The following is a 26,271-nucleotide window of genomic DNA, read 5'->3' as shown; positions in this document are numbered from 1 at the left end:
GGTACAGGTAGTTGTGAACCACCAAATAGGTGGTCTTAGCAGCTGAGCCAGCTCTCTACTAAAACAGCGTTACTGTTGTGATGTCTTAGGTACCCGACTGATGCATTCACTTCAGAATTGTTATTATCCTGCCATGCTGTTAGTTTCTAGAATACATATTCATACCAAAATTGTAAGACACTGTGACTTGGGAAAGCATTTCCTGGTATCACTAGAAAAGCCGCAGGCCTGGCCCACGTATTCTGCCACGTTATAATATGCTCCGTACCTACATGCTGTGGTGGTTTGAATAGAAACGGCCCAATAGACTCTTGTGTTTGAATGCTTGGCTCACAGAGGGTGGCACTATTAGGAGTGTGGCCCTGTTGAAGGAAATGTGTCACTGGGGATTGGTTGTGAGGTCTTGTATGCTCAAGCTGGTCTGTGGCATTCACTTTTGCCTGTGGGTCAAAATGTAGAACTCTCAGCTCCTTCTCTAGCACTGTGTCTGCCATATTTCCTACCATAGTGATAGTGTGCTAAATCTCTGAAACTACAATCCAGGCCCAGTTAAATGTTTATAAGCGCTGTATGGTCGTGGTGTCTCTTCAGCAATAAAACTATAACTAAGGTATGTGCCACATTACACTGTATGCCTGTGCACAGTACAGCTGTAGATAAAAGGCTGTGTTCAAAGGAGAAAGCTCCACCTTCCTGTGTGACTGTGCATATGTGTCCACTAGATTGTTTACTTATAGTAGTACAAAGACTAGTTAGAGCCCTTCAGGCCTCATATCAGTATGGAGAACGTGAAAGTTGAAGGAATCCAGATGTTAGACTAGAACAGACATTTTAAGACATAGTAGGCACTAAAAGATTTGGAGTGGGACTGGAGGTGCCTTAGTGGTAAAGACCATTTGTTGCTGCAGAGGGGAGCCTTAGTGGTAGAGACCATTTGTTGCTGCAGAGGAGGTGCCTTAGTGGTAGAGACCATTTGTTGGTGCAGAGGGCTGGAGTTTGGTTTCCAGCCCAATTCAGGTGACTCACCTGCTCATGAGTCCAGCTGTAGGGGGCCTATGCCCCGGCCTCTGAAAGCACCTGCAGCTGTGTGCACAGTACCCACACAGGAACATAGACACAGAGTTAAAAATAATAAAAATAAATCTTACAAGATTGGAGATGATGGAATTAGTAAGAGGCACATGTGGTATGTTCACCATAGAGTAGAGGAGTGCCGTTCATAGGGTAGCAGGTGCTGTCCTGATTGTTTGTCAACCTGACACAAGCCAGACCAGTCTGGAAGGTGAACTTCAGGAATTGCTTCCATCCAGTTGGCCTTAGGCAAGTTTGTGAGGCATTTTCTTGATTGGTGATTTCTGTGGGAGGGCCCAGCCCAAGTGGGAGAGAGGAGCAGGCAGTGTCAGCCCTGGGCAGGTTGTCCTGAGTTGTATAAGAAAGCAAACTGTATGAGTAAGGCCTTGGGGACCAAGCCAGTAAGTGGCATTTTCAATGGCCTCAGGTTCTTGTCTATAATTCCTGCCCTGACTCCCCTCACTGTAATTGGGAAGTACAAGTCAAGTGAACCCTTTCCTTCACGGGTGAGAATGTTTAATCACATCACTAGAAAAAAACTAAGGCAGGAACTACATTGAAAACAAATGAAGGGATCCAACTGTTGCAAAGTCATAAAACTACTTATTTTCACACGAATGATTTTTTTCTGCCAATCTCCTTACATTTTCAACATAGAGTATTTGAACTCTATTTGAACATATAGTATTTGCATTTTATATACATTCTGAGAAACAACCAGAAGACAGTGAAAGTTTGAACTTTGTGTACATTTAGTATTGTTTTCAGTAATTTAATGTTTGGGGCCCCTTCCAGTAAATCTCCCAAACCATGCTACAGGCCATTGCATATTCCCACATGAAGACACCTAAGAAACCCTTTCCTTTTCAAGAATGTGAAGATAAGCATCTTGACTTTTTAGTCTTCTCCCTCAGTGTTCTTGTTAAACTTGTTTTTTACTGGTTTGTTAATGCAAAACTAACTTACGAAAGCAAAGCTGGGCTATTCAATAGCTTAATATGACTCATAATTGTGTGGAGTTTGTAAACATAGGCCATCTTCTAAGTTTGGTCTTCAGTCAAAGCTTAGAAAATCTGAAAGAAAACTTCAAGTTTGTGTTTATAAATCCTTATATCAAAATTTGACATGTGCTATTTTATTCTCAAAGTTATGTTTCTGCTTAAGTATTAAGGGATTGAAAGTGACTTAGGATGATAACTTAGAAGAGAGAGCTGCATATTTTGTGTGCTACAGTGAATAAAGCATAACACTACTCACTTTTCCAATGTTAAGGGATGGCCGGATGTTGTTTGACTACCTGGCAGACAAGCACGGGGTAAGTTTTTTTTTAATATTAAAGAACGGTTATGTTCTGAAAAGTTCATTATAGACTAATGCTGTGCACAGATAGTTTGGCATAAGAATATAATTGTTAGATTAATTTAAGTACAACTAGTGTTTTTTTAATGTAGTTTTTAAAAAAGCTCAGCAGTGATAGTGTATAGTTGTCTTCTGATAATAACTCTTCACAATGCTTGTCTTTCTGAGAATCATTTAATAGTAACTCATGTTAGTGTCAACAGAAAACTAAAACCTAGAGAGGATGGAGCTCTCTCCTTTTTGTTTCTCCTCTTCCTGAGCCCCCGGGGACTCGGATTTTTGAGAACAGGATATTGCTTTGTAGGCCAAACTGTCTGCAAATTTCTGGTGATCCTTCTGCCTGTTTTTCTGGATCTAGAATTACATGCATGTGTCTAACTCAGGATTTTTTTTTCCTTGTGGTGTTTACTTATAAATAAGTGAAGGCAGAACTAGAGTTGAGTTAAATTTCTTTTTCCAGTAGAGAACATTTTGGCTACCTTAGGGAATGCAGTAGCTCCTGACATTTTCATGGCCTTCATTAATTTACAAATTTATAAGTAGGTGTTATTTATTTTTTGTGGACATCTTTGATTTCTCTTTTGTTAGTGTAGAGAATTTCATATTGTATATAATCAAATTTAACTTTCAAGTTTTAGCTCCCATTTAATAATTACATAGATGGCTTGCTGACTACCACATAATACTCTCTGTGGTTTGCTACAGAATATTTAGTAGTTTGTTGTTTGAAGTCTTTAGTTCTTTTAGATTTTTTTCAGTTTTATTTATTTTCATGTTAATTCTCAAAGATGATGTAATTTTGAGGCTAATTTTCAGAGAAGAAAGGTTTGCTGTCTTTGTTCTTTGTGTAAGACCACAAAAAACCCTTGGAGGTGTACGTGTGTGGTAGTTGACTAGATAAGTCAACATGGTAGACTACAGCAGCTTTCACTTAGAGTCCAAGTTTGTTCTGCAGTCAGATTACTATCAGCACACTTCAGAACTCTTTTGAGATCAAAACATTGAATTGACAGTTCCATGTATGTATGTGTACACATACACAGGCATACATACATACATACAATAACATGTTTTTCTGGTTATGGTATTATTGGTGGTAATTGTAGGGAGACTTTAAAAGAATTGACTTACTTGCTCATCTAAAAGAGTTAAATGAACAGAATTATGTAACTTAACTATGAAAGGTTTTTCTCCTCTTAGTTTAGGCAAGAGTACTTAGATACGCTCTACAGATACGCAAAATTCCAATATGAGTGTGGAAATTACTCTGGAGCAGCAGAGTATCTTTACTTCTTTAGAGTTTTGGTAAGTACCCTTTTGTTGTTTATTTGTTTTCCTTTTCCTTTTACCTCTACTTCCAGAACTTTGATTTGAGTCTATTAATTTTTACAATAGTCATTGAAAAAGGAGAATGGTAATTTAGGTTTAGAAATACAGGGTGGGGGTGGCTTCACAACAAAAGCCAAATAGAAAACCTTGTTAGGGTCCTCAACTTACAGAGAGGGCTGTGAGATGGAACAGAATCACACGCTTGTGCAGTACAAACCTGGCAACCAGCGTTTGATCCCCAGAAGCCACATCAGGGTGCAGAGAGAACCAACTTTACAAAGTCGTCTTCTGACTTCTACACTTAGGCTATGACAGCCTGCATCCATGCACAAAAATGTTTTTTAATACAACTTAAAAATAAATTTAAAAGGATTTTAATTTGACCTCGAAATCCAAAAATAGGATACTATTAGCTTATAACTTGTACGGATTTTTGTATTAGCAGAATTCTGTCTAATAGTGGATTTTTGTGGTACTATAAAGTTTAGAGCATGTTACCTAATCTTTTCCTTGTTCTGAACAACTGTGATCATGTATGTTTTAAGATGTTATGTTTTAATACTGACCTAATTTCTATTTACCCATATTCCCATTAATAGAAAGTGAGAGAAGTGAGGTATGGAGACACGCTCTAGCAGTGTTGCTGACTGGCATTGGAGTCTGTTGGGTCACTGCCTAAATTTGGGGCTTTTGCAGAAGGGAGAGAAAGTTGTATGAGGCCTGATTAAAACTCAGGCCTTCAACTTAACAGGTTTTTCCATTCTGTCTCCTATTTAGACAATTACAGTAATAGGTACTTTCTAAAGTAATCAAAATGTCTTATCTAGCCTTTGATCTGAGAAGTTATAATTTGTTACTCACTGTGGATTAATGAGCAAATTACCAAAGCCAGTGGTCTGTCTAGTTTATCCTAGAACTTAAAAGTCTCGTTAAGACAGGGACTTTTTGTCTTCCAGTCTTAGATTTTGTTATTTTTCTGTTGCTTTTTTTCCTTTAGCTTTATATGTCACAAAGAAAAACATTTGGACCGTGTTGTCTTTGGTGCCTTCAATGAAATTCAAGTTTAGTGTTTGGGGGTAGTTCAAGGGGTAGATCAGTGTTACTCATTCAGATATCTCCTACACTAAAATAGTACAGGGAACTTTAGTTTTTAATACTACCTCCATCCTTCCTTCAAGGAAACAAATGTTTTCCGTTTGTTTCTAAGCCAGATTTAAAATATTCTTTTTCTCTTTCCCTCATTTGCAATGAGTGCTTCATTTACGGATAAGCTGTGATTTGCCTGCCAGTGCACTGAAAGTAATCATTGATGTTAAACTTGGAGTGACTTATCAGAAAATTCCATCACTTTTACCTTGAATGTTACCAGAGATTTAGGAGAGCAAAAGTTGATTACTTTGAGAATATAAACAGCTTAAGCTAGGACTGTAGAGCCAGAAGCCTGGTATGATTACAGGTACATGAAAAGAGCCGGTTATTCATATCATTCGTTACTGCTGGGAGTGAATTTTGAGAATGAAGATTTAGTGTCATGTTAGAGTTCCAGCACAGTAAATTTATTGTTGCTGGTCAGTGAGTGAACGTGCCATTTTCCTAAGACATGGAAACTTAAGGTAACTGCTGGAATCCAGATATTGAAACTTCTAGTATATCCACGCTGGAAAGCAGGTTGCTGTGAAGGGCCAACTGTAATGACATGGAGTTGAGCCAGGGCAGTGCACGTGAACCCTTTGGGGGTCACAGACCTTCCTAAGCTTGTACAAAAAGCTTTTATCCCACCACGTATAGCATATTTTAGCTTTAGGAGTGTCATGGTTATGTAGCGTGGCTTTATAATTAGTCTAAGAATCTCTACAATAAATAGGTGTGTGCTTTATAACTGGGAGTTTTAAGACTTACTTTGAAAAGTTATGACATGTATTACTCTGTCTTTAAGAAACATTCAACTCTATGCTGTTTCATTATTCCTAAAATATACTATATTGGAATTCAAGTAATAAAATTTCTTAAAATTTATGTAGTAGTCACTAAAAAAATTATCTCATTTTATAGCATAAAAGATTTGAGCTAGGTAGAAGCTGTTTTCTCTTGGCATATTGTTACTTAGTGCAAAGAAAGGAAGACTAGACGTTAATTATATTTTCTTGATTTAGATATGGCCATTAAAAATCTTAGGTGTTTGAAAGTTTAGTAGCAAAAATGACAATCTTGGTTTTGATTTTGATGAAAATTCATGTTTTAGTTTAGTTATTTTTTTTTTGTTAGTTTTTTCCATTTCTAGATTTTTTTCCCTGGTCATTGGTTTCTCTTTTAAATCTATGGTTTAGGAAACATAAGCTATGAAAGAGCCATTGTAACTATGGGCAGAGATTAGAATTTGACTCTCCAAATGACCTATTGTAGGTCAGTGTTTATAAATTAAAGCTGTGTGACCCTAGATTTATTTTTTAAAGAGTTGGTGGCTTTTCGAATATGTTGGGGAATGTTCGTTTGAATGTGAGACTTCTTTGCACTTTGCTCCAAAAGTGTGCTGATTAAAATGAAATCAGGAAAGTTGCTAGAAATGTTTGAAAATTAATTTGTTTTAAGAGTTCTACTGAATTTTCATTAAAGATCTGTCCTCACTGTGGAGCCCTTGGTTTACCTCAGAAATGTGACCATTAAGGAACTATTGTGGTAAACGTGATTTTAAAATACATTTCTTATTATATTTTTAGAGTTTTTCCCCCTCCCAGTTAGAATTGAAGATGTATTGACTGTCAGTGGCATATCAGATCATTTACCAGTACTTTCCATGATGCCCAGACACCTTGGGTAGTGGTGGCTTGAGCCACAGTTTTGGCTCTGATGTGCCTATTGGCTGTCAGCTTAAAGGGTATCTATTTATACTGATTCCCAGGCATGGCTTATTCTTCCCTGTCTCTAATTGTAATATATATTTGGATTTTAGTTTTAGATAGACAAAGCGTATTAAATTTGATAGCATATTAGACATGATGAAATTGTGTATCAAGTGGGATAGGTACTTGCACTCAGGATTGGTGCATGTGTGGGCAGAGTAATGTTGGATGCCACCTACCACTATGCATTATTCCTTTGAGACAGTCTTCAGCTGTGCCTGGTGTTAGACTAACACGCAGTCCCCACTCCCAGCACTGTGGTTATAGGCAATTTTGCATATTTATGTATGAATCATATTATAGGTATACTTCATGATGAAAATTAGAACAGGTGGCTTCTTGCTCATGTTTCAAATTTTAATTTATAGATATTTCTATTATTTGACTGCTCTGAGAGTTAAATGTTTTCAAGAACATTTGTGAAAATTATTACAAATGGTAATAACAATTATGTCAAAGTCTATAAATTACTCATCTCAATAAGCTCACATTTCCTGGACTCTTAGCATGTGTTAGGCAGTATATTTTCTGTTGAAGCTGCATACCAACTGAGAAAGGTTCTCTTTCATCCTCAGAGGATACAGGTAGCCGTGGCAGAGCTGACCACTTGGCCGACTTTCTAATCACACTGTGTAGTTGTATTTTAATTTATGATACACATTACAGGCACATTCTGTTGTGTAAATGCTTTGGTGAAGAGTGAGTTCAAAATTTCATCTTCCCGAATACCCTCCCTTGCTTTTGCCGCTTTAACACATGATGTAGTTCAGATTCATTTTATGTGTTCCCATTGATGTGCTGTAAGGGAATATTGTTTAGCAATTTTTATCATTAGTTTGGTAGTTACTTACATCTCTGAATGTAATTCATCTGTAGCTTCTTTTATAAACCAGTAGGCCTGTATTTTACATTTTATTTTCTGCCATATTTTTGTTTTATTTCTTTTCTTGAGTCAAGGTCTGTTAAGTGGTCCACACTGTCCTCAAGCTTGTGATCCTCCTGCCTCAGCTGTCCTAATGCTGAGATAACAATGTGCTACTGTACTCTCTTTGAAACATTTTTAGTATTTGTTTTATTTCTTATATTGCAAATGAGATTCAGGAGCTTTGTTTCTTATATCTTTAATTCATTGACATTAGCTTCCTTTGACTCTAACATGATTTACAGTAGTCGTAGGTATACGGAATTCTATTGCCTATGTGTTATCTGAAGTGGATTATGCTAAGGTGATGCTGCTGTTTCTGAACTTTAAAACCACCTTTTATTTTACAATAACGGCCTGATATTAAAAGCCTAAGTTTTTTACATAAATTATTTTAAGTAGTTTACTATTGTGTTTGAGTAACGCCTTGAAGATACTGAGTTTGCGGTGGAGATAATGTGGATCTGTCTGCAGGTGGACTAGATGGATGGATTGGGTAGAAAATGTACCTTTGCTCTTGCTATATAATATTGAGGCTCTAACTAATTATTCATATAGGTTCCAGCAACAGATAGAAATGCTTTAAGTTCACTCTGGGGAAAACTGGCCTCTGAAATATTAATGCAGAATTGGGATGCAGCCATGGAAGACCTTACTCGATTAAAAGAGACCATAGACAATAATGTAAGTCACATGTTTTGGATTGATTCTCTGAAATTACTTTGCACTTGTTATGTTTTCTGATATGGAACAACACTGCACATTCTAAGAAGGAAAAAAGAAATAAAAAACCTTCATATTTTGTTTTGATTTGTTTGTTTGTTTGTGGTTTTGCCTTGACTGAATACTCACTTAGTGGATAAGTTCCCTTAACCTTGAAAATGGTCGCACTTGATGTGATGGCCTCACCTGCCAGGCCACTGAAAAACGATACCGCCCTGTCAGCGTCTCCTACGGTAGAAAGTTCTTGCAGAAGATGAGTTTCACTCACAGTTAATGTCACCCTCTCACCCGCTAATTAAGGACCGCTTGCTTCTGTCCTTGGTTTTAAAACATCTTTGGAAGTAATCATAAGAGTGTAATAATTTGAAACATCAAAGATCATGGAAAAGGCATGAGGTCAGCTATGTTTGATCATGAAGCATAGTTAGGATAGCTTGGAATAGAGCCTGGTTGTAGTTACACTTCTGAAATCATGTGTTTATTGCATGTCTGTTTTTCATGTACTTATATTTCCTCTATGTACGTTTCTTAATCTTTCAGTCCGTGAGTTCTCCACTCCAGTCTCTTCAGCAGCGAACGTGGCTCATTCACTGGTCTCTGTTTGTTTTTTTCAACCATCCAAAAGGCCGTGATAATATTATTGATCTCTTCCTTTACCAACCACAGTAAGTTACACCGCTGTTAATTTTACTTTTGATATATGATTTGATCTAAAGATTGATTGATTGATTGATTGATTGATTATAAGTACACTGAAGCTGTCTTCAGACACACCAGAAGAGGGCATTGCAGATGATTATGAGCCACCATGTGGTTGCTGGGATTTGGACTCAGGACCTCTGGAAGAGCACTCAGTGCTCTTGAAACCACTGAGCCGACTCTCCAGCCCCTTGATAAATGATTTTTATGTGATTGTGTGGTGCGCGCGTACATGTGTATGTGCACGCCCTTTTTAATTGGAAAGCTTCACGTGTAGCTGTTATTGTAGGTTCTTCAGAATTGTTCTTAAAGAATGATCTCTGAACTAACAATACAGATAGCATGTAGACTCAGGGCTTACCCTAAAGGATTAAGTCAGTTTCATTGTCCTCGGTTTTCTAGTGTACAGCCAGTCTCCATCTCTGGGTTACATGTTTGTAACCACATGAGAAGAAAAATTCCATCATTACTGAATATGTAGATATTTTGTTCTTAGAATCATTCTGTAAATAATGCAGCAGTAACTACAAACAGAAATCTATATATTGCATATTACAGGTAATTAGAGATTAAGTTATACAGGAGTGTATGCAAACATTAGCTTATATTTTTATAAGGGACTTTGACATCCATAGATTTTGACACACAATTACATTTGAAACTAATCACCTGTTAATACAGAGGGGTGAGTGTATATTCAAGTGTGACGAGTAAAGGCCTATGCTAAATTATTGGAATGGAAAAACGGTGAGGTGGTTAGTTATATTTTGGGAGAATCCTTTTTGTATTGGTTTGCTGTGTCCAGCTTTCGGTTTGTTTTTGGGTCTATAATAAATGGGCACACTGCTCAGTGAATTTTGTGAAAGATGCTATTCTGTTGGCCAGAAGTAATTTTATTTTTCATTTACTTTTTAAAAGTTCTCCCTGTTTTACTGAGGTTTTTTTTTTTTTTTTTCTGTACCTCATTCTTACCTAAATTTGACCATCTTTCTTCAAATCATGGATATACCACCACACCAGATATTAGGATAAGAGTGTGTGTGTGTGTGTGTGTGTGTGTGTGTGTGTGTGTGTGTGTGTGTGTGTGTGTCTGTATCACATGCATACACACTCATGCTACAACAAATAGTTGGATTGTGTCTTTAAGGCCCAATGGGAATGAATTGATTTAAAATGTGTAACATTGAATTGGTAATATGGCTATGCTAGTGGGTATATCTTCATCCCAGACTATAACCACTGAATTACAGTAGTCTCAACTGACAGCAGAGCACCTAGAAGAAGAAAATTAAGAAATTTATATTTTATTCCAGCAGAATTTGCTCACAAAGACTAATGGAAATGATGTTCAACAAAGTTTCTGTCATTTACCAGCAGGGATTCAGTTTGTTTTGTTGTGTTGTGTTTTTTGTTTGTTTTTTTAATTATTCAGCAGCAAAGATACACAACCAGAACAAATGAACCATTTAACACTGGAATGGTTGCTCAGGCAAGGGCTCTGCTGATTTGCTCAGGAGAAGGTGGATGTTTTCTGAGTTATGGCTGTCCTTGGGCTGCTGTCGGCACATGCTGCTTGATACTAAGATGCACTTCTGCAATTTCAAAGTGGAACAGTGCTTTCATGTAAAATTTATGTTTCAGTAAAGTCATTTAGATGACAGCATGGTATCGATCAGAACTTTCAGCTTTGTACATTTTACCTTATGTCAAAAGTTAAAACAAGAAGCAGACCTTCCTAGCTGCAGTTAAGTCACATTACAGTTCTAGAATGTTGCAGCCCTCACTGCAAGCACAAAAGAAAGTCCCCTGCCTCTAAACTCATTCAGCCAAATTACGTTGGAAGTGATACTGTAATGTAGTCACATGCTAAGAAGCAATATCGAGACCATTTAACTGAATTATGTTAGCAATAAAGTGCTCCCGTATGACAGTGTTTAGTTAAGAGAGTCTGTGCCCAAAAAAAAAAAAAAAAATGTATTTAAGAAACTGATTATCATAACTGGGACTGCAGGTTAGTGGTAGAGCTTGCATTGCTTCTGTAAGGCCCTGAATTTGAGCCACAGCATTACAGAAAAACCAAAAATGACTAAATACTAAATATTTGAAAGTCTTACTGTAGGTCAGTGTTAACCAATAAACATTTAAGAAATGTATGATGAAATGATGAAATTTCAAATTTTTTATTCACTAATTTTTTTTTCAAGGTGGTCTCATGGAACCTAACGTGAATTTGAAGACTTGAATATTTGATTTTTCTGCATCCTACTCCCAAGTGCAAAAATAACTTGTCTGTGCTGTCATGCCTAGTTCCTTTGCCTACAGTTTTTATAAGTACTTCTAAATTCAAACCAGTTAGTGTAGATAATGAAGAAATTTATTGTCTCATAACTTGTATTTTTGAAACAAACTTAAATAATATATATGTCAAATATTTTAGAAATTTGACTTCTCTTTATGTAAATACCTGCATAATCCCAATTTTAACAAAAGTTTTGTCAGTTTCTGGCATATATTTTCAGAAACATGGTTTCTAAAGGGTATGACTCACTAGGAATATGAAAACATACAGTAAACAAAGTTTACAATAAGGAAAAAGAGTACAAGTTTAGCATCATGTATGATAAATTTGCAGATTTTGGATAAATGTTAAGCAAATTCCATAAATGCCTACTAAAATGAACTGTTTCAAACCTGATAAAAAGGCAGATTATCAAGTAAACTATTGTTTTACATGAATATTGCAATTTGCTGCTTAAAATAGGACTCAGTTTTTTTTCAGAAGATATAGCTGTTAGCTGCTACATTTCAGTTCTCTACTTTGAAGTTTTATTCTTTTATACCTTAGTCGGGGCATTTAAGCAAGAAGGCGGAACTAAATAGTATTAGATACTAATTCTGAAGTCTTCTAAAGAATTTAGTAGCAATCTATAACATAATGATGTATGTGCTTGAGTGTGTGTGTGTGTGTGAGAGAGAGAGAGAAAGAGAGAGAGAGACTGACAGACACATTTTAGTCAAGGAGAGCTTGGGAGTTTAAATATTAAAAGATGGCTGGGAATTCATCTTCTAAGAAGTATATAATTGGGGGAGCAATTTCTGAGTCAGCTTATTAATGGGAGCTGAGTTGGTGGTTTAGACCTTATCTGTACATGTATATATAGATGTGTGTGCATGTATATATGTATGTATCTTTGAGATACGGTTTTTACAGACAGATAGTTCTGAACTCAGTATAGTATCTGAGTTAGAGCCTTGTCCACTGTCAAAACAGTAACATGATCTGGTAAATAATTGCTAAAGCCCCATTGACTTTCATCTTTTATTTGACTTACTCCTATTTTCCATTACTGCCACTGCTACTGATTCAGTCTAGGCCATATAATACTGCAATAATATCCTCTCTGTACTTGTACATCAGAAAATCACTAGGTTTGTTTAAGTGTCCAGTTTTCTGACTATGAGAAATACTTTGCACTTACACTTTTCCTAAGTGTTTTCAAAGTCTTGGAATCAACTAGTAGTGCATCTAAAGACTTTCCTTCCAACATCTATTGAGCAATGATAAGTGACTTCCTAGACTCCTGGATGAGTTTTTCAGCTCACTCTTAATTGGTGATAGTGATATTCCTATTGAGTTTCTCATCATCGGATTCTGCTGATTTTACAGGTGGTTATTCTCTTGTAATACTTAAATATAATTCTTGAATGCTTGCAGTCTTAGACTAAATGGTGTTAGATGTTTTCTTTAGTTCACACTGAATGATAGACTTGAAAAATTGTGAGAATTTGGTGAATATTAAGTAATTGTTGTATTTTTACCTTAGGTACCTTAATGCAATTCAGACAATGTGTCCACATATTCTCCGCTATTTGACCACTGCCGTCATAACCAACAAAGATGTGCGGAAACGCCGGCAGGTGCTGAAAGACCTAGTGAAAGTTATTCAACAGGTAAAACTAAACTTCAAGTGGTAAGACAGTAGGTGTAATCTCTAGACACTGGGGTCTTAGGTGAAAATGTATAAGGTAAGAGGGAAGTCTACATGAAATTAGAAGAGAGGCAAGCCCTAAGTTTACTTTTGCAAATTCACAGGTATCTTTATGATAAATATGGGATGGGTGATTAGCTTGGTGGAGTTGCTTGGTGATGGTTCATGAAATTGTTGCTGTTCCAGATGGTGACCTATTAAATAGACTATTGTAGTAATAGTTCTTAATGTCAGCAGAAGCCCCTGCTGTTCAATTTATATGGAGCTTCTGGGGGTGGGGGACAGAACACCAAAAAAGCCAAAGAAACCTGATATAATCTAAGAGTGCATTTACACAAAGAAGTGATTGTTATTGTACGGAATATCTTCATAGCTGGAAAAGAACATCATTGTTTATTGACTAGAGGAGACTAGATATTAGAATTGAAAATTTGTGAAATAATTCTAAGATGAGAGTTAGAAATTTTTAATTTGGACATGTGGCACACTTACTGTATTATTTGCGGTAAGAGTTAGAATGGGTACTTTGAGATGACATTGGATTATTAGTTGTGAATTGGGATATTTTATTGGCACTATGTTAAATAGTGTTGAACAAGATCTAACTGGATATTTGACTTAATTTGTAGGAGTCTTACACATATAAAGACCCAATTACAGAATTTGTTGAATGCCTATATGTTAACTTTGATTTTGATGGAGCTCAGAAAAAGCTAAGAGAATGTGAATCAGTAAGTATGAATTTTTACTAAGAAATTTACATTCTTAAATTTCAAATGTGATAAAGTATTGAAGTAATTGAATAAGAAAAAATAAACTAAATGGCATATTATTGATAGAATTTAGTCACCTAATTGACATTGTCTTCTTTTGGTTAGCAAAATTAAAACATTAACTGTCTGAATTAATCTGAGTCCCCTTAATTCTATGTTTTTCTAACCTGGTTCACATGTACATGCATATCATAACTGTGATCCCTTTATTTATAGATGGAGTTACATTCCATGATCTTTGGTGTTTCAAAAGATTAAATTTAACATTTCCTATAAACTAGACAGTTTATTTCAGTTATGAGTTTTATACCTAATTTTTTCTATTGTTTAGTTGAAAATAAAGTTCTTTCAGAGCAAATCTGGACCTTGATATGTAAACCAAACGGTCAGTGTGGATTTACAGAGATCCATCCACCTGCTCTGCTGGCAATGAAGGCCTGCACCATCATGCTCTTTTGCTGTTTTTTGTGGTTTGTTTATATTTTAAAGAGGCTTCCCTTTTTTAGTGCATGTGGGCTCACATGTGGAAGTCAGAGGACAACTTTGTGGAGCCTCTTTTGTTGTTTTCCTATTGGTTCCAGATGTTTAATTCTGGTGTTAGGCTTGCATGCCTTGCGCTTTACCCACTGAGCCATCTTTGGCCTCGCCACATCTACTTGTCTGTTTATTCGCTCATATTCGCAACATATTTGGGATTAGGTGAGGTGAGTACACAGTTCGCTACTTAGCTTAAGGCGACCTTAGGCTCATAATCTTTGTACGTTAGTTTTCTGAGTGCTGGGGTTATAGGTGTGCAACTCCATCCTCAGATAGTTTTGTCTTTTAAAATCAAATTAGGGGAACAGAATTCTCAGTTTCTAAGGGAAAAAAATATAAATATGCATTGTGATAAGTTTGAATATTAGTCAAAATGGAAAACAAAAATCTTGCTTGATAGTTTGTCACTGTAACCATGTGAGCATTACACATTACTTGTACATTCCTGTTGAAATTAGCTTTTTTAATTGTTACTCTCTTTGAAATAGGAGCTATTCATTGCAATGTTTCCTAATCGTCTTGTTGTAGAAAGTTCATTCTCTTAGTTCATTCTTTATTTTTAAGTAGCTAGAGCGTGTTGTATACAACAATATGTATCAAGGAAGTTGCTCTGTTGCTCTGTAACCTCAAATCATCAAAAAAACAAGGAGATGTTTGGGCTACTTGGAGAGGTGGTTTTTTTTTTTTTTTTTTCGTCATTCTTTGTTTAAATTATTAAGGATTTGGACATAACATTCTAAAAAGTGCTATGCAGTGGGATTTTTTTTAGATACTAAATGAAGCAATGAAGTAGACAAAGTGAGTCAGGTTTTTAAAAACAGTTGTGAGCATGATTAATTTTTAAATATATTTTCTGTATCTAGGTGCTTGTGAATGACTTCTTCCTGGTAGCCTGTCTTGAGGACTTCATTGAGAATGCCCGTCTCTTCATATTTGAGACTTTCTGTCGTATCCACCAGTGTATCAGCATTAAGTAAGAGCGCACAGAGTGCATATACGTTTCCTACCTTTAATCTCTGGAAATTGCCAGTTATTATAATATTAAATATAGTGAGATTTCAGTTAATTCCATGTTTATTTCTCTTTTCTTTTTAAGAGAAAAGGTAATATGCTAATTATGAAAAATTTAACATGTTTGAATTTTGAGAAATGTTTAGTCTTTATGTGACTGGCAGAATACAGTTTTCTGAAAGTGACAGGTTGAAGACTTTCAGCTTACTTTCAGTTACCTTGTTGTTCCGTTATGAAGGGATAGGTAAGATGGTTTAAACAGTGGGTCAAAGGACTTAGCCCTTAGCAAATTGAAAATGTTGTTGAAAGACCGCTACATTTGGTAATAATTTCTGTTAATTTAGTTTGTTTATTAAATTACATATTTAAATTCTCATATAGTAAGCTTCTGTGACATCCTAAAATGTTGAAACATGGAAAGCTTGTGGTGAATTTTAGTTGAAAGTTTCTCTGTTGTGCGAGAAAATAATTAGGAAAATTGTGAAATGTGCATGAGCTATTAGAAACTAATTTCATGTATTAGGGTTTCAAAAATTATTAGTGTCTTTTGGCCACAGATGAAGTCAAATATAAAACATAAAAACTTGGTACTTTTAATCTTTGCCTCAGAGGAATTGTATGTAGACCAGATTCTGTTTCTTAATGCCATTTGGTTTTGGTAGTCGATCCATCCATACTTGCCTAATTTTAGTGAATTGTCCTTGAAGTGGTTGTCAGAGTTAGAAGTGTAATGTGATCGCTGGCTTTTCTTATGGGAATTAGGACTTTGTTGTAGTTTGCAGGCATTCTTTTTAAAATTGATTCTCTTCCTATTCTTTATATGCAGTTGATTGTGTGATTTTTAAAAAGGCGGGCACATAGTGTATGAGATTAGTGGACAGTGGTACCTGGTCTTGCTTGTTCTTTGGGTTTAATTCTTGTCAGTGAGAGAGGAATGTTGAGTATTTGGTTTTCTTTTTGTGGTTTTCTCCATTTCCTCATAGGCTATGGTCACTTGTGTGTTTGGGGTTATGTGTTCTGTTTGACCAGAACTTTTTTATGTGCTCCTCTGTTTGAAAGCAAATTTAATCTTTGTAAATAATAATAATGTATTCTGAACTTGTTAAGTCACAAGGCTTCTTTTTATTTGACTTCTAAGGTACCATGGGTAAGGAGTTGTGCTGGTTCTAGCTCTTTACCTTTATAAACTGGTACTTGTTCATTATTGTGTTTCTTCAAGTTGAGCTTTCTGTGTCAGTAAAGTAGACTAACTATCATGTCTACTCTTGTAAACCATGTAGTTGGTAAAGGTGAAGGTTGATGGTAAAGGTATTAACCTGTGTTTGCTTGGCTTGCTTTTGGTACTAACCAGGATCCATCCACACTAGGGCCGCCTCATAATTAATTAATGCTAGGCAGGCACCTAACCACTGACCTATGTACAAAGCTGTCCAGTTTACCGTCTGTATGTTTACTTTTTCTTGGATCTCTTCAGTTTTCTGCTAGTCTGTTTCTAAAGCATCTTAAACTAAATTTCTAGGGGGGTTCCAAAGCCCTGGATAGATAATTTTCCTTTTGAAAATAGTAAATGAGATCAAGCACATTCAGGCTGTTGTGGGGGCTATAAGTGTTTTCAGATTAACTTGAGCTTCAAGGACTCATAGGAAAAACTTCTTCTAATCATATACTGCACATCTATAGAAAAATTTATTTTAGTCTTCTCAGTAGAATAAGTCTAGGAAAATGTAGAACTTTCTGTGGTGGTGGACATGTTCTGTATCTTCGTTGTGTATCCTGGGGCACTGGGAACATGACATGCATTTCAAGTTCTAGAACCACAGCCTTCAAATGGTGCATGTGTGTGCTGACCTGCGTGTGAATGGTTTGGCAACTACCACATGCAGTCTTACTTAATGTAAAGGTTTGTATGCGTGCAAGTAGATTAAATTGGGCCTTTCTCCAGCTGTTATCTAACATTTTTTCTCTGACACTGGAGACTTGTAGAAATATTGACTCCATGAACTCTTGTTACTTAGCTGGAAAACTTAAGGTTTGGTGTCATCGTGGATTACCAGATTTAGGCTGATAATCCTCTCATACCTTGTAGTGTTCCTCATGAGGAATTGTTTTGTTGGGAACAGTTTACATTTTTAGACATAATCTTTGTATAAATTGATTATTTAGCTGAAGAGTAAACATGAAAGCTTTGTCAGCTGGTAACTATATCACAAAAATTCTAGTTTTCTTTGACACACACTTTGTGATGTGTAACAGCTGCTATGCCGTACCTCGAGGGTTGGTTATTCCAAAGCATGGCCAAAATTGAAAAAAAAATCACACCCCATCACTTAATTTTTTTATCCATGTAAGTTATAACTCTTTAGAGTAATGAAGTGATAGACCAGTAACATTCTATCTTTAGTATATTGAATATAGAAAGCTTTTTCATGTGTTAAGCTGTTTTACTGGATTAGAATGATAGCAACTGAAAGTAATATGATATATTTATAGTAAGATTTTGCAAATGCAGCAGATCTCTTAATTCAGACTCCAATGATTTCTAATCCATTTAAATGAACAACAGAAGTAACCTGTATCTTTAGACAGTACACAGGGGAAAAAGTACTTATTCTCTGATCTAGTTTTCAAGCCCTGCTGTATATTGAATTAATCATGAGAAGTTACATATCAGTTTAAATAGAACTGATTTTTTTTCTCTGGCTTCACCCAAACCTTTTGAATCAAAACAGAACCAGCAATATAGCTTTTCAAACAAGTAGTGCCAGTGTTAGCCAGACACTGAGGATCAAGTAGTGACTGTCCTCAAAGGAATTAAAGTGTGGAAGAAGCAGATACTAAGTGGATAAGTACATTCAGATTTAAAAGTTATCCCTGATGTCTTAGTTTTACTTTTCTTTTGCTGTGAAGAGACACTGTGGTCCAGACAATTTATAAAAGAAAGCATTTGCTTGCATACAGTTTCAGAGAATGAGTGCATGACCATCCTGGTGGGGACCATGGGAGTAGGCAGACAGGCATAGTGCTTAAGCAGTAGCTAAGAGCGTCCATCTTACCACAGGTGTGAGGCAGGGCAAGCTAAACTGGGCCTGCTGCTTTGCCATTTGAAACCTCAAAGCCCACCCCTAGTGACAGGCATTCTCCAACAAGGCCACACCTCCTAATCCTTCCTGAAGAGTCCACAGACTAGGAACCTAACTCTCAAGTATAAACTGTGGGGCCATTCTCATTTAAACTACCTCATAGATATTTTGAAGAACAATACAGAGTGACAGGAAAAATTACATGAATATATATTGTGTGTTAAGAAGCCCAAAGAAGTAATCCAGATGGAAGTTTTGCTCAATCCTAAATTCTTTGCACCTGAAACTAGACTTTCTGTAAATGTTTAGTGTGCCACATTATCTTGTTCTGTTCTCTACTCCATGCTGGCCTGTTTTGACCTCTAATTTTAGTATATGTTCATATTCTAATTTCTTTCTCTTTTTTTCTTTTGTGGGTTGGGAAGGTGTATGCATCTCTGGCCTCTTTTTCCTTGAAAAGGACCCATTTAAGTTGCTGAATGCAGTAGTTTTATAAGGCTCATTGCTTATTAAACAACGTTATACTTGTGATTTAAAACATACTATTAATATACTGTCTAATATAAATTATGTAGTATCTGCCAGAAAAGATAGTATGGTGGGATCTAATTTAGTATATAGCTCACTAGTTTATTAGATAAATGTGTCTGACATTTAAAAGGTGTTGTAAAATAATTCTTGGACTAGTTTTCAACAGGAGATAAAACAAAGAATAGAAGCAATATTTTGAATGCATATGATAAACATGTTGTATTATGCACTAATATGATTTCTCTGGGGGATTTGGTATTTCCAACTATTCTTGCGTTTCTAGCATTACAAGTCAGTCTGCTTCGTTGATTAAGTGAAATTAGACCATAACATTTTCCTTCAAGTTATTACCACATAAGGATTTATGTTTAAAATCACATTTGTTGCAAATAAAAAAATATAGTTGATAGTAGTTTTAGAGGCCACTATTATCTCATTTCTGTGTTAGTTTTAATATAAGGTTGTACGTTTCAGCTGTTACATTCAGCATTTTGTGTTTCTGAGCTTGCTATGTCTGCCTGCCCTTACAGTTAACAACAGCTTCTACTTAGATCCCTTTAGTTAGCTCTTAAAGCATACTCTTACAGATACACAGGCCTTCTCTTTCGATATATTGGCTGCAGTCTTCAGTGAAAACCAGACCACATGTTCCTGTATCGTAACTCTTGGTAACATTTGAAATAAATTGTTCTTGTCAACTAAAATTTGGAAAAGCGAGTTATGAGATAGTTATTAATATCACATGTGAAATCCTGGACTCCAAATCTGCACTAAGATGGATAGATAGTGAGCGACTGGGGGGCTCAGTGAAGAGAGAGAGACCATCCTCAAGACCTGGTATTGATGACTTGATAGATAATCAATGTGGAATCAATAAAGTACTATTTAAGCCCCTAGATCAAGCTTTATATCTAAGGCTTGTAAGTGGGGCCACCAGTATTGATCAATTCAAAGAAATGGAAAAAAGGACCTGGTTTTGTGCTGGCAGCATGAAAAATCTGATTTAAAGCAACTGGATTGAGGGTAGAGTGTTTGTCTTTGTTTAGCGTTCTTGTTACATTTTCATGTTTGTAGAACAGGTGAACTAGTCAACTTAAACATGTGTGAAATAATTTCAGAGAAAATATTAAGGTCATTTTGAGATGCTTCCAACACAGTTAAGATTTTTAATAATATATGAATCTATAATCTGTTTCTGTTTAGAGTAGAACTAGCTTGGATCTTTTTTCCTCAGACATTCTGTGCTTTGATTCATTTTACAGCATTTTCTAGGGTGGCCTAAGTCACTTTTATCTTTTAAGCTTTCATTAGTACGTTTGTTTTGTTCCTTTGATTTTGTTTTTTGAATCTTTAGTATTTTGTATGAATTTATTAGTATAGATATTCTTTTAAAATATTTTTACATTTATTATTCTCCTCAAGAGTGAATGAGATAGAGCAGCGTGTGTGCATATAAGGTAAAAGGGACTTTGTGAATCAGAACTTCCCTTCCACTTGTTTGGGTTCATGGATTGAACTCTGGTTGTCAGGTTTGACAGCAAGGACCTTTATACAGGCCTTTTTACATTCTTTAATTTTGTTCTTACAGTGATTGGTAGCTAGGATAACAAGGTGCCATCAAATAATGTGCTAATGCTCTTAGAACTTATTTCAGGTTTATTTTGACTCCATTAAGTAAAGAATCAAGAAACAGTGGAGACAGTGTGACTGTTAAAACTCAGCCCACAGATGTGTATGCAACTCTGTTGTGCATAATGCTAAGTCACTGTAGCCGTGTTAGAATGTGCATTTCAAGAGAAGGAGGATGTTGATTCTAGTTAGAGTTAACTGTGTAGAGTGTAATTTTCTTTTAAAATCTCAAATCAGGTGTTTCCTTATGTCAACTCTAGGCTAGGATTGTTAACCCTGTTGGATTTCTCAGGTGATAATAGTGATGGAGGAGGAGGTGGTAGTGGCCATGGTGATGGTGGTGGTTGATTATATATGGGGATTATGTGAAACCCACTCCCTAAATCTTTGCGCTCTTGAGAGTTACTCTTTGCTATAAGCATCAAAGCCAGTTCATGTTTCATTGGAATAGTGATAGTGAAGGAAGAGAGTTGATTTGCTATGGCTGTTGTTATATGGTAATCATGAGGGAGGATAGTGGGAAGCTAAAAAACTTCTATTGTAGCCAAAATGGAGGAACCCATACCTGGATAGTTAAGTTTGAATGCTTTTGCTTTGTGTGTGTGTGTGTGTGTGTGTGTGTGTGTGTGTGTGTGTGTGAGAGAGAGAGAGAGAGAGAGAGAGAGAGAGAGAGAGACCTAGGAAATAAGCTGATCGAAGGATTTTAGGGTGGAACAGGTATGTAAAATAGATTAAGGGCTCAAGATAGATTATTTGGATAACTGGAAAACATTAACGGAGCCTGAATCAGTTCCTGGCTTGAATAGGAAGAAATCAGACAATTAAGTCTTGGTTGCCTCCTTTGTGATATATATGACACTCTTCTGCATGCATAGGAAATAAGCCATCTGAAAAAGGTAGATATTATTTGGTTTGATAAACTGCGTGCCTTGGAGGCACGTAGTCAGCAAAACTAAGTGACTAAGAGTAGGTTAGTTATAAAAACGTCATCATTGGAAGACTTTTCAGGGTCCTTTTCTACTTGAGAACCATGTAAGAGACAGGTCAGTAAGTGAGAAAGAGGGCACATGGAGGGACAGCCTGTGCAAAGACCCTAGAGATGGGTGTGTTTGAAGAACATGTAGTATGGCAGCTGACGAAAGGGCCTTTCATGATGAGAAGAGCTTGGTAAGGGACTTTTGGTGAGAAGCTATGGTTTAAAAAGAAACTGAAGGACTTAATAACCTTGGTTTTAAACTGTTTTATTTACATAGCTTATAAACAGTTTGCCTTATAATTTAAATTTTTAATGGTGCCAACTACATAATTGTCTGAAAATTGGGATCTCTGCTTTTAAGTAGCATACTATGGCCAGATATAGTGACACATGTTTGTAATCTCAGCACTTGGGTGGGATAGACAGAGGAAGAAGGCTCACCAGCTAGAGCTAAACAGCAAAATCCAGCCTTCAAAAATATTAAGTAAATAAGTATATACTTACTGATATAGATATAGAGAAGATTGACTGCCAACCAATCCAATTTTAATAAATATTGTTTCAGTTATGCTGAATGAGATAGTATTTTTTTTTAACTTGCTCCTTGAGTAACAGCTTCTTCAGATATTTGTTTACTTAGTACAAAGGAGGTGAATTTACATTTCAGGAAACATACTAGTAGAAAATAGAGGGATTAACTGTGAAGTTACAGGAAAGATTATTTGCAGGATTTTCCCATTTTTGAAAACAGTGCCTTTTAACTGGGGCGTGGGGGATGTCTCTGGCATAGGCCTCTAATCCCAAAGACTCAAGGTAGGGTGGAAGGTTGCACATTCAGGCCCTCCTTGAACTAAAGAATAAGCAATGGCAATTGAATCATTTCAGAAAGTACCAAACAGGTTAGGAATATAGCACTCACTGTCTTAGCGTTAACTGCTGTGAACAGATACTATGACCTAATAAGGACAACATTTAGTTGGGGCTGGCTTATAACTTCAGAGGTTCAGTCCATTATCATCAAGGCAGGAGCATGGCAGCATCCAGGCAGGGATGATGCAGGAGAAACCAAGAGTTCTACATCTTCATCTGAAGGCTGCTAGCATGAGGGTCTTAAAGTACACCTCCACAGTGACACATACTTCCTCCAACAAGGCCACACTACTCCAACAATGCCATCCTCCTAATGGTACCATTCCCTAAGCCAAGAATATTCAAACCTCCATATTCACAAATGTAGACAGTACTTACCAAATTTATGCAAGGCCCATTTTCAATCCTGTTGTGGACTGTTTTATTGATAGACTTGAGAGTTTTTGCATTTTCCACAAATTTTTCTCTTTAAACAACGAAATAGGGGTATGGTAGAGATTATGTTATTTCCCAAAAGGTATCTTTGATTAATTGAATTGGTTACATTTGGGTGAAAGCCTTATCACTATATAGTCACTTGTATAGCTGCTAAATGACTTAAGTACATTTAAAGATGGGCATGCTGTTATATCCAGAATTTCTGTCTACTGTATTCCAAGGAGCTGTTTTGTCAAGTGTGGTATGTTAGCTAACATAGCTGACTTCCAATCTTGTTGAAAATATTCAAAATCTCTAAACCAAATCAGTGATAAAATAATAATGAACGGTGTATAATAGTTCAGGTGAAGATAAAGGGCATTTAATAATAGCGTGCACACACTACTGCATTCAAGTGTAGTGTGTTCTTATTGTCATGTGCATATGTACTTTTTGTCAGTTGGCTGATGGACAAGTAGCTGCTCAAGTACAAGGCCTTTTACCACCTGATTGTACGTGGGGAAAATAAAGGATGCAGATCCAGTGTCAAAGGGCATTTTAGCATGTCTCCATGGTGTCAGCTGGTTTGTCTCTGCATCCCTTTCACTAGCGTTGTCGGTTTCGTGCATAACTGTGAGCAGTCCCCCAGAGCTCTATCACGGTCATAAATAGCAGCCTTAAGCATTAACTCTTCATAGTGGGTGTATTTAGTGTCATAAAACTCTGCTTCTTTTGATAGCCACTGTGGAGCACTCAAGATCATGTTTTCAATACCACAAGTTTTGTAAGTGCAGAATACAGTATTTTTTTTATCAAAGATGTTTATACTCCAGCTGGTATTATGAAGGTAATATAAGATAGGCATAAACAGGGATGGTATATATGGTTAAGGGTCATGTATATAAGAGTACATGATCCAGAAGTATTTGAAGTCTGTGCAAAGTATGAGTCACACTGTGTGCAAAAGCCTAAGCTTTTATGTCTCTCATTAGTATGTTAGCAGATAAACTGAATATGACTCCAGAAGAAGCTGAAAGATGGATTGTGAATTTGATTAGAAATGCAAGGTTGGATGCCAAGATTGATTCTAAACTAGTAAGTATTATATTAGGTGTGGTACATGCTGTTTCATAGTTGCTGACTACTTTTATAATTCAGGAGATTGTTTAATTAGAAATTTTATTCTATAAACCTTGTGTTTTGATACAGGATCCCACTGTACTAGAATATTCTGGCCAGTTGCCTCCTACGCTGGGTTTATGGGCATGGACACCACAGTACTTGCCTATGAATCTTTGTTAGGCTGAGCCTACTGGTGCAGGCCTGTTATCTCCCTACTTCAGGTTCTAAGGCAGGAGGATTGAATGTTCAAGGGCATCCTGGGGAAATTAACAAAATACTGTCTCAAACTGGAAAAGTAAAGCCAAGACGTGACTGTAGCTTGTTCTGTGTCAGGCCCCATTCCTGATATTCTATTCCCCACCAAAAAATAGATGGGTGACGGTTGTTCGAATATGAGTGAATAAATGTTATCATATCAATACAGTGTATAGGTGGGAAACAAGTTATGTGGTATTGTGTTGTACTCAATAATTGACTGACACACTCCAGTCACTGACGCTACGAATAATTTCTCCCTTTTATTTCAGGGTCATGTGGTAATGGGCAACAATGCAGTCTCACCCTACCAGCAAGTGATTGAAAAGACTAAAAGTCTTTCTTTTAGAAGCCAAATGTTGGCCATGAATATCGAAAAGAAACTTAATCAGAACAGTAGATCAGAGGTAAGAAGTAGACATTGTCTGTTCTGTCTGGGATTTAGCAGTAATGTAACTACTATTATTACATGAACTTTGGGAACATCATCATTATTAGCATTACTTTTATATTTCTGTTTACGCTTACAAACAGTGTTCAAAATTACTAAATTGAAACTGTTTGTTTTAGATATACTTAGTAGCAAAGAAAATAAAAAAGTATATTCTTATTTATAGCTGGGTTTCTTTTACTCTTTTGTGACTTTATTAACTCACTTGCTCAGGCTCTCGACACATTTTGATTCTGATAGATAACTTTATATGTGCTTGAAATGTGTGTTTTCTTTCTAAATCTAAAGAATTAGTCATATAAAAAGTACTTTTTTCCTGCTGAGCATACATCAATTTTAATTTTATCTTTTATCTGTTGTTTATAACTGTCCAACACTATGCCCTTCCCTTCTAGTAGATGTTCCTCATCTTTGATGTTGGAAAAAACTTGAACCTTGTAACCTCAAAGTTCCATGTTTTCTTTAATTCTCCTTAGACACTAACTACATAGAACTGAGAGTAGAAAGGAGTTGTTGGTAACTGGAGTACCAAAGGACTCCATTGAATTAAGGTTTGAAAAATAGGTTAAATTAAATGGAATTTCAATTATATTTTTCCAAGTCTAGTAGAGCTGAGTCTTGAAAGTATTTCATGTAAATGTGCCTTTTTTTCTATAGATTCAGAATAAATTTGTTGATTAACTTTCCCATGTTTATTGATTATTGTTATGGTTTATCACTCTCCAAAAGCTATCAGTGATAAGATGCTTGTACCACTTCCTTTTCTGTTGGTGTTTTCAGATTTCATCTCTTGATTTCTTTCTGCATGTGTTTTAGGCTCCCAACTGGGCAACCCAAGATTCTGGCTTCTATTAAAGGATTATAAAGAAGAAAAGGGAATCAGTGGAAGACACAGTAACCATTATGTATAAAAGACAACATACATTTTTAGAAGCAATTAACATGTTTGCTAAAAATTTTGGAAAATTTGAATAAAATTGGCTATGATTCATTTTTTTTTATCTTGCTTGAATTTTCTTGTGTGCAAGTGTTTTTTATTAACTTTATTTTAAAACAATTATATATCCCCAGGAAGTTGCTAAAGTGGTACAGAGAAGTCCATATGTAAACCCTATTTCCTCGATACTGTAGAACATTACAAGCCAGGGCTTTGACAGTGGCACAGCATATATAAATGATTCTTTTTAATATGTGTGGATTGTGTAACTCGTGGGTTGAGGTACAGAACTATCATTAGCTCACCTTCTGTCAGGTGTACATATAATGTAATCTCACTAGTTCTAACTCCTGGCAGCCCCTCATCTCTGAGAATTTTATCAGAAATGGAATTTGAGTTAGCCTATCATGTTGACAGGCTTTATATCTGCAGTTGTATAGAATAAAAATATTAAGACAAAAAATAGATCTGTATTGAATTTAACATAATAATGAACAAAACGTCATATAGGTGAGTAGTATATTCCTTTTATTACAAAATAGAATTCCTTTTGTTTGTTTACCATATTGCATCATAATTTGGGTTGTTTCCAGTCTGGTACTATTACAAGTAAAGCATTTTAAATTTTTTATTAGTCTTTCTAGTTACAGAAACTATACACTCCCAAAATGTTTCACACACACAAGTTTA

The 26,271-nt window shown here is 36.0% G+C and overlaps 1 protein-coding gene across 1 annotated transcript in view; it reads left to right on the top strand.

Annotated features, from left to right (window-relative positions):
- Positions 1-25,656, top strand: part of Eif3e (eukaryotic translation initiation factor 3 subunit E) — a 32,460-nt gene extending 6,804 nt beyond the window's left edge. The window contains exons 4-13 of the mRNA XM_032914952.1: positions 2,344-2,386; positions 3,631-3,735; positions 8,140-8,265; positions 8,845-8,969; positions 12,828-12,954; positions 13,622-13,723; positions 15,166-15,275; positions 23,809-23,911; positions 24,466-24,600; positions 25,461-25,656. Coding sequence (XP_032770843.1) covers positions 2,344-2,386; positions 3,631-3,735; positions 8,140-8,265; positions 8,845-8,969; positions 12,828-12,954; positions 13,622-13,723; positions 15,166-15,275; positions 23,809-23,911; positions 24,466-24,600; positions 25,461-25,499 — 1,015 coding nt within the window. The 3' untranslated portion in view covers positions 25,500-25,656. The remainder of the gene's footprint in view (positions 1-2,343; positions 2,387-3,630; positions 3,736-8,139; positions 8,266-8,844; positions 8,970-12,827; positions 12,955-13,621; positions 13,724-15,165; positions 15,276-23,808; positions 23,912-24,465; positions 24,601-25,460) is intronic.
- The last annotated feature ends 615 nt before the right edge of the window (positions 25,657-26,271 follow it).

This window comes from Rattus rattus, chromosome 1 (genome assembly GCF_011064425.1).
Source record: "Rattus rattus isolate New Zealand chromosome 1, Rrattus_CSIRO_v1, whole genome shotgun sequence".
Classification (NCBI taxonomy): Eukaryota; Metazoa; Chordata; class Mammalia; order Rodentia; family Muridae; genus Rattus; species Rattus rattus.
This window is presented reverse-complemented; position numbering and strand designations above follow the sequence as displayed.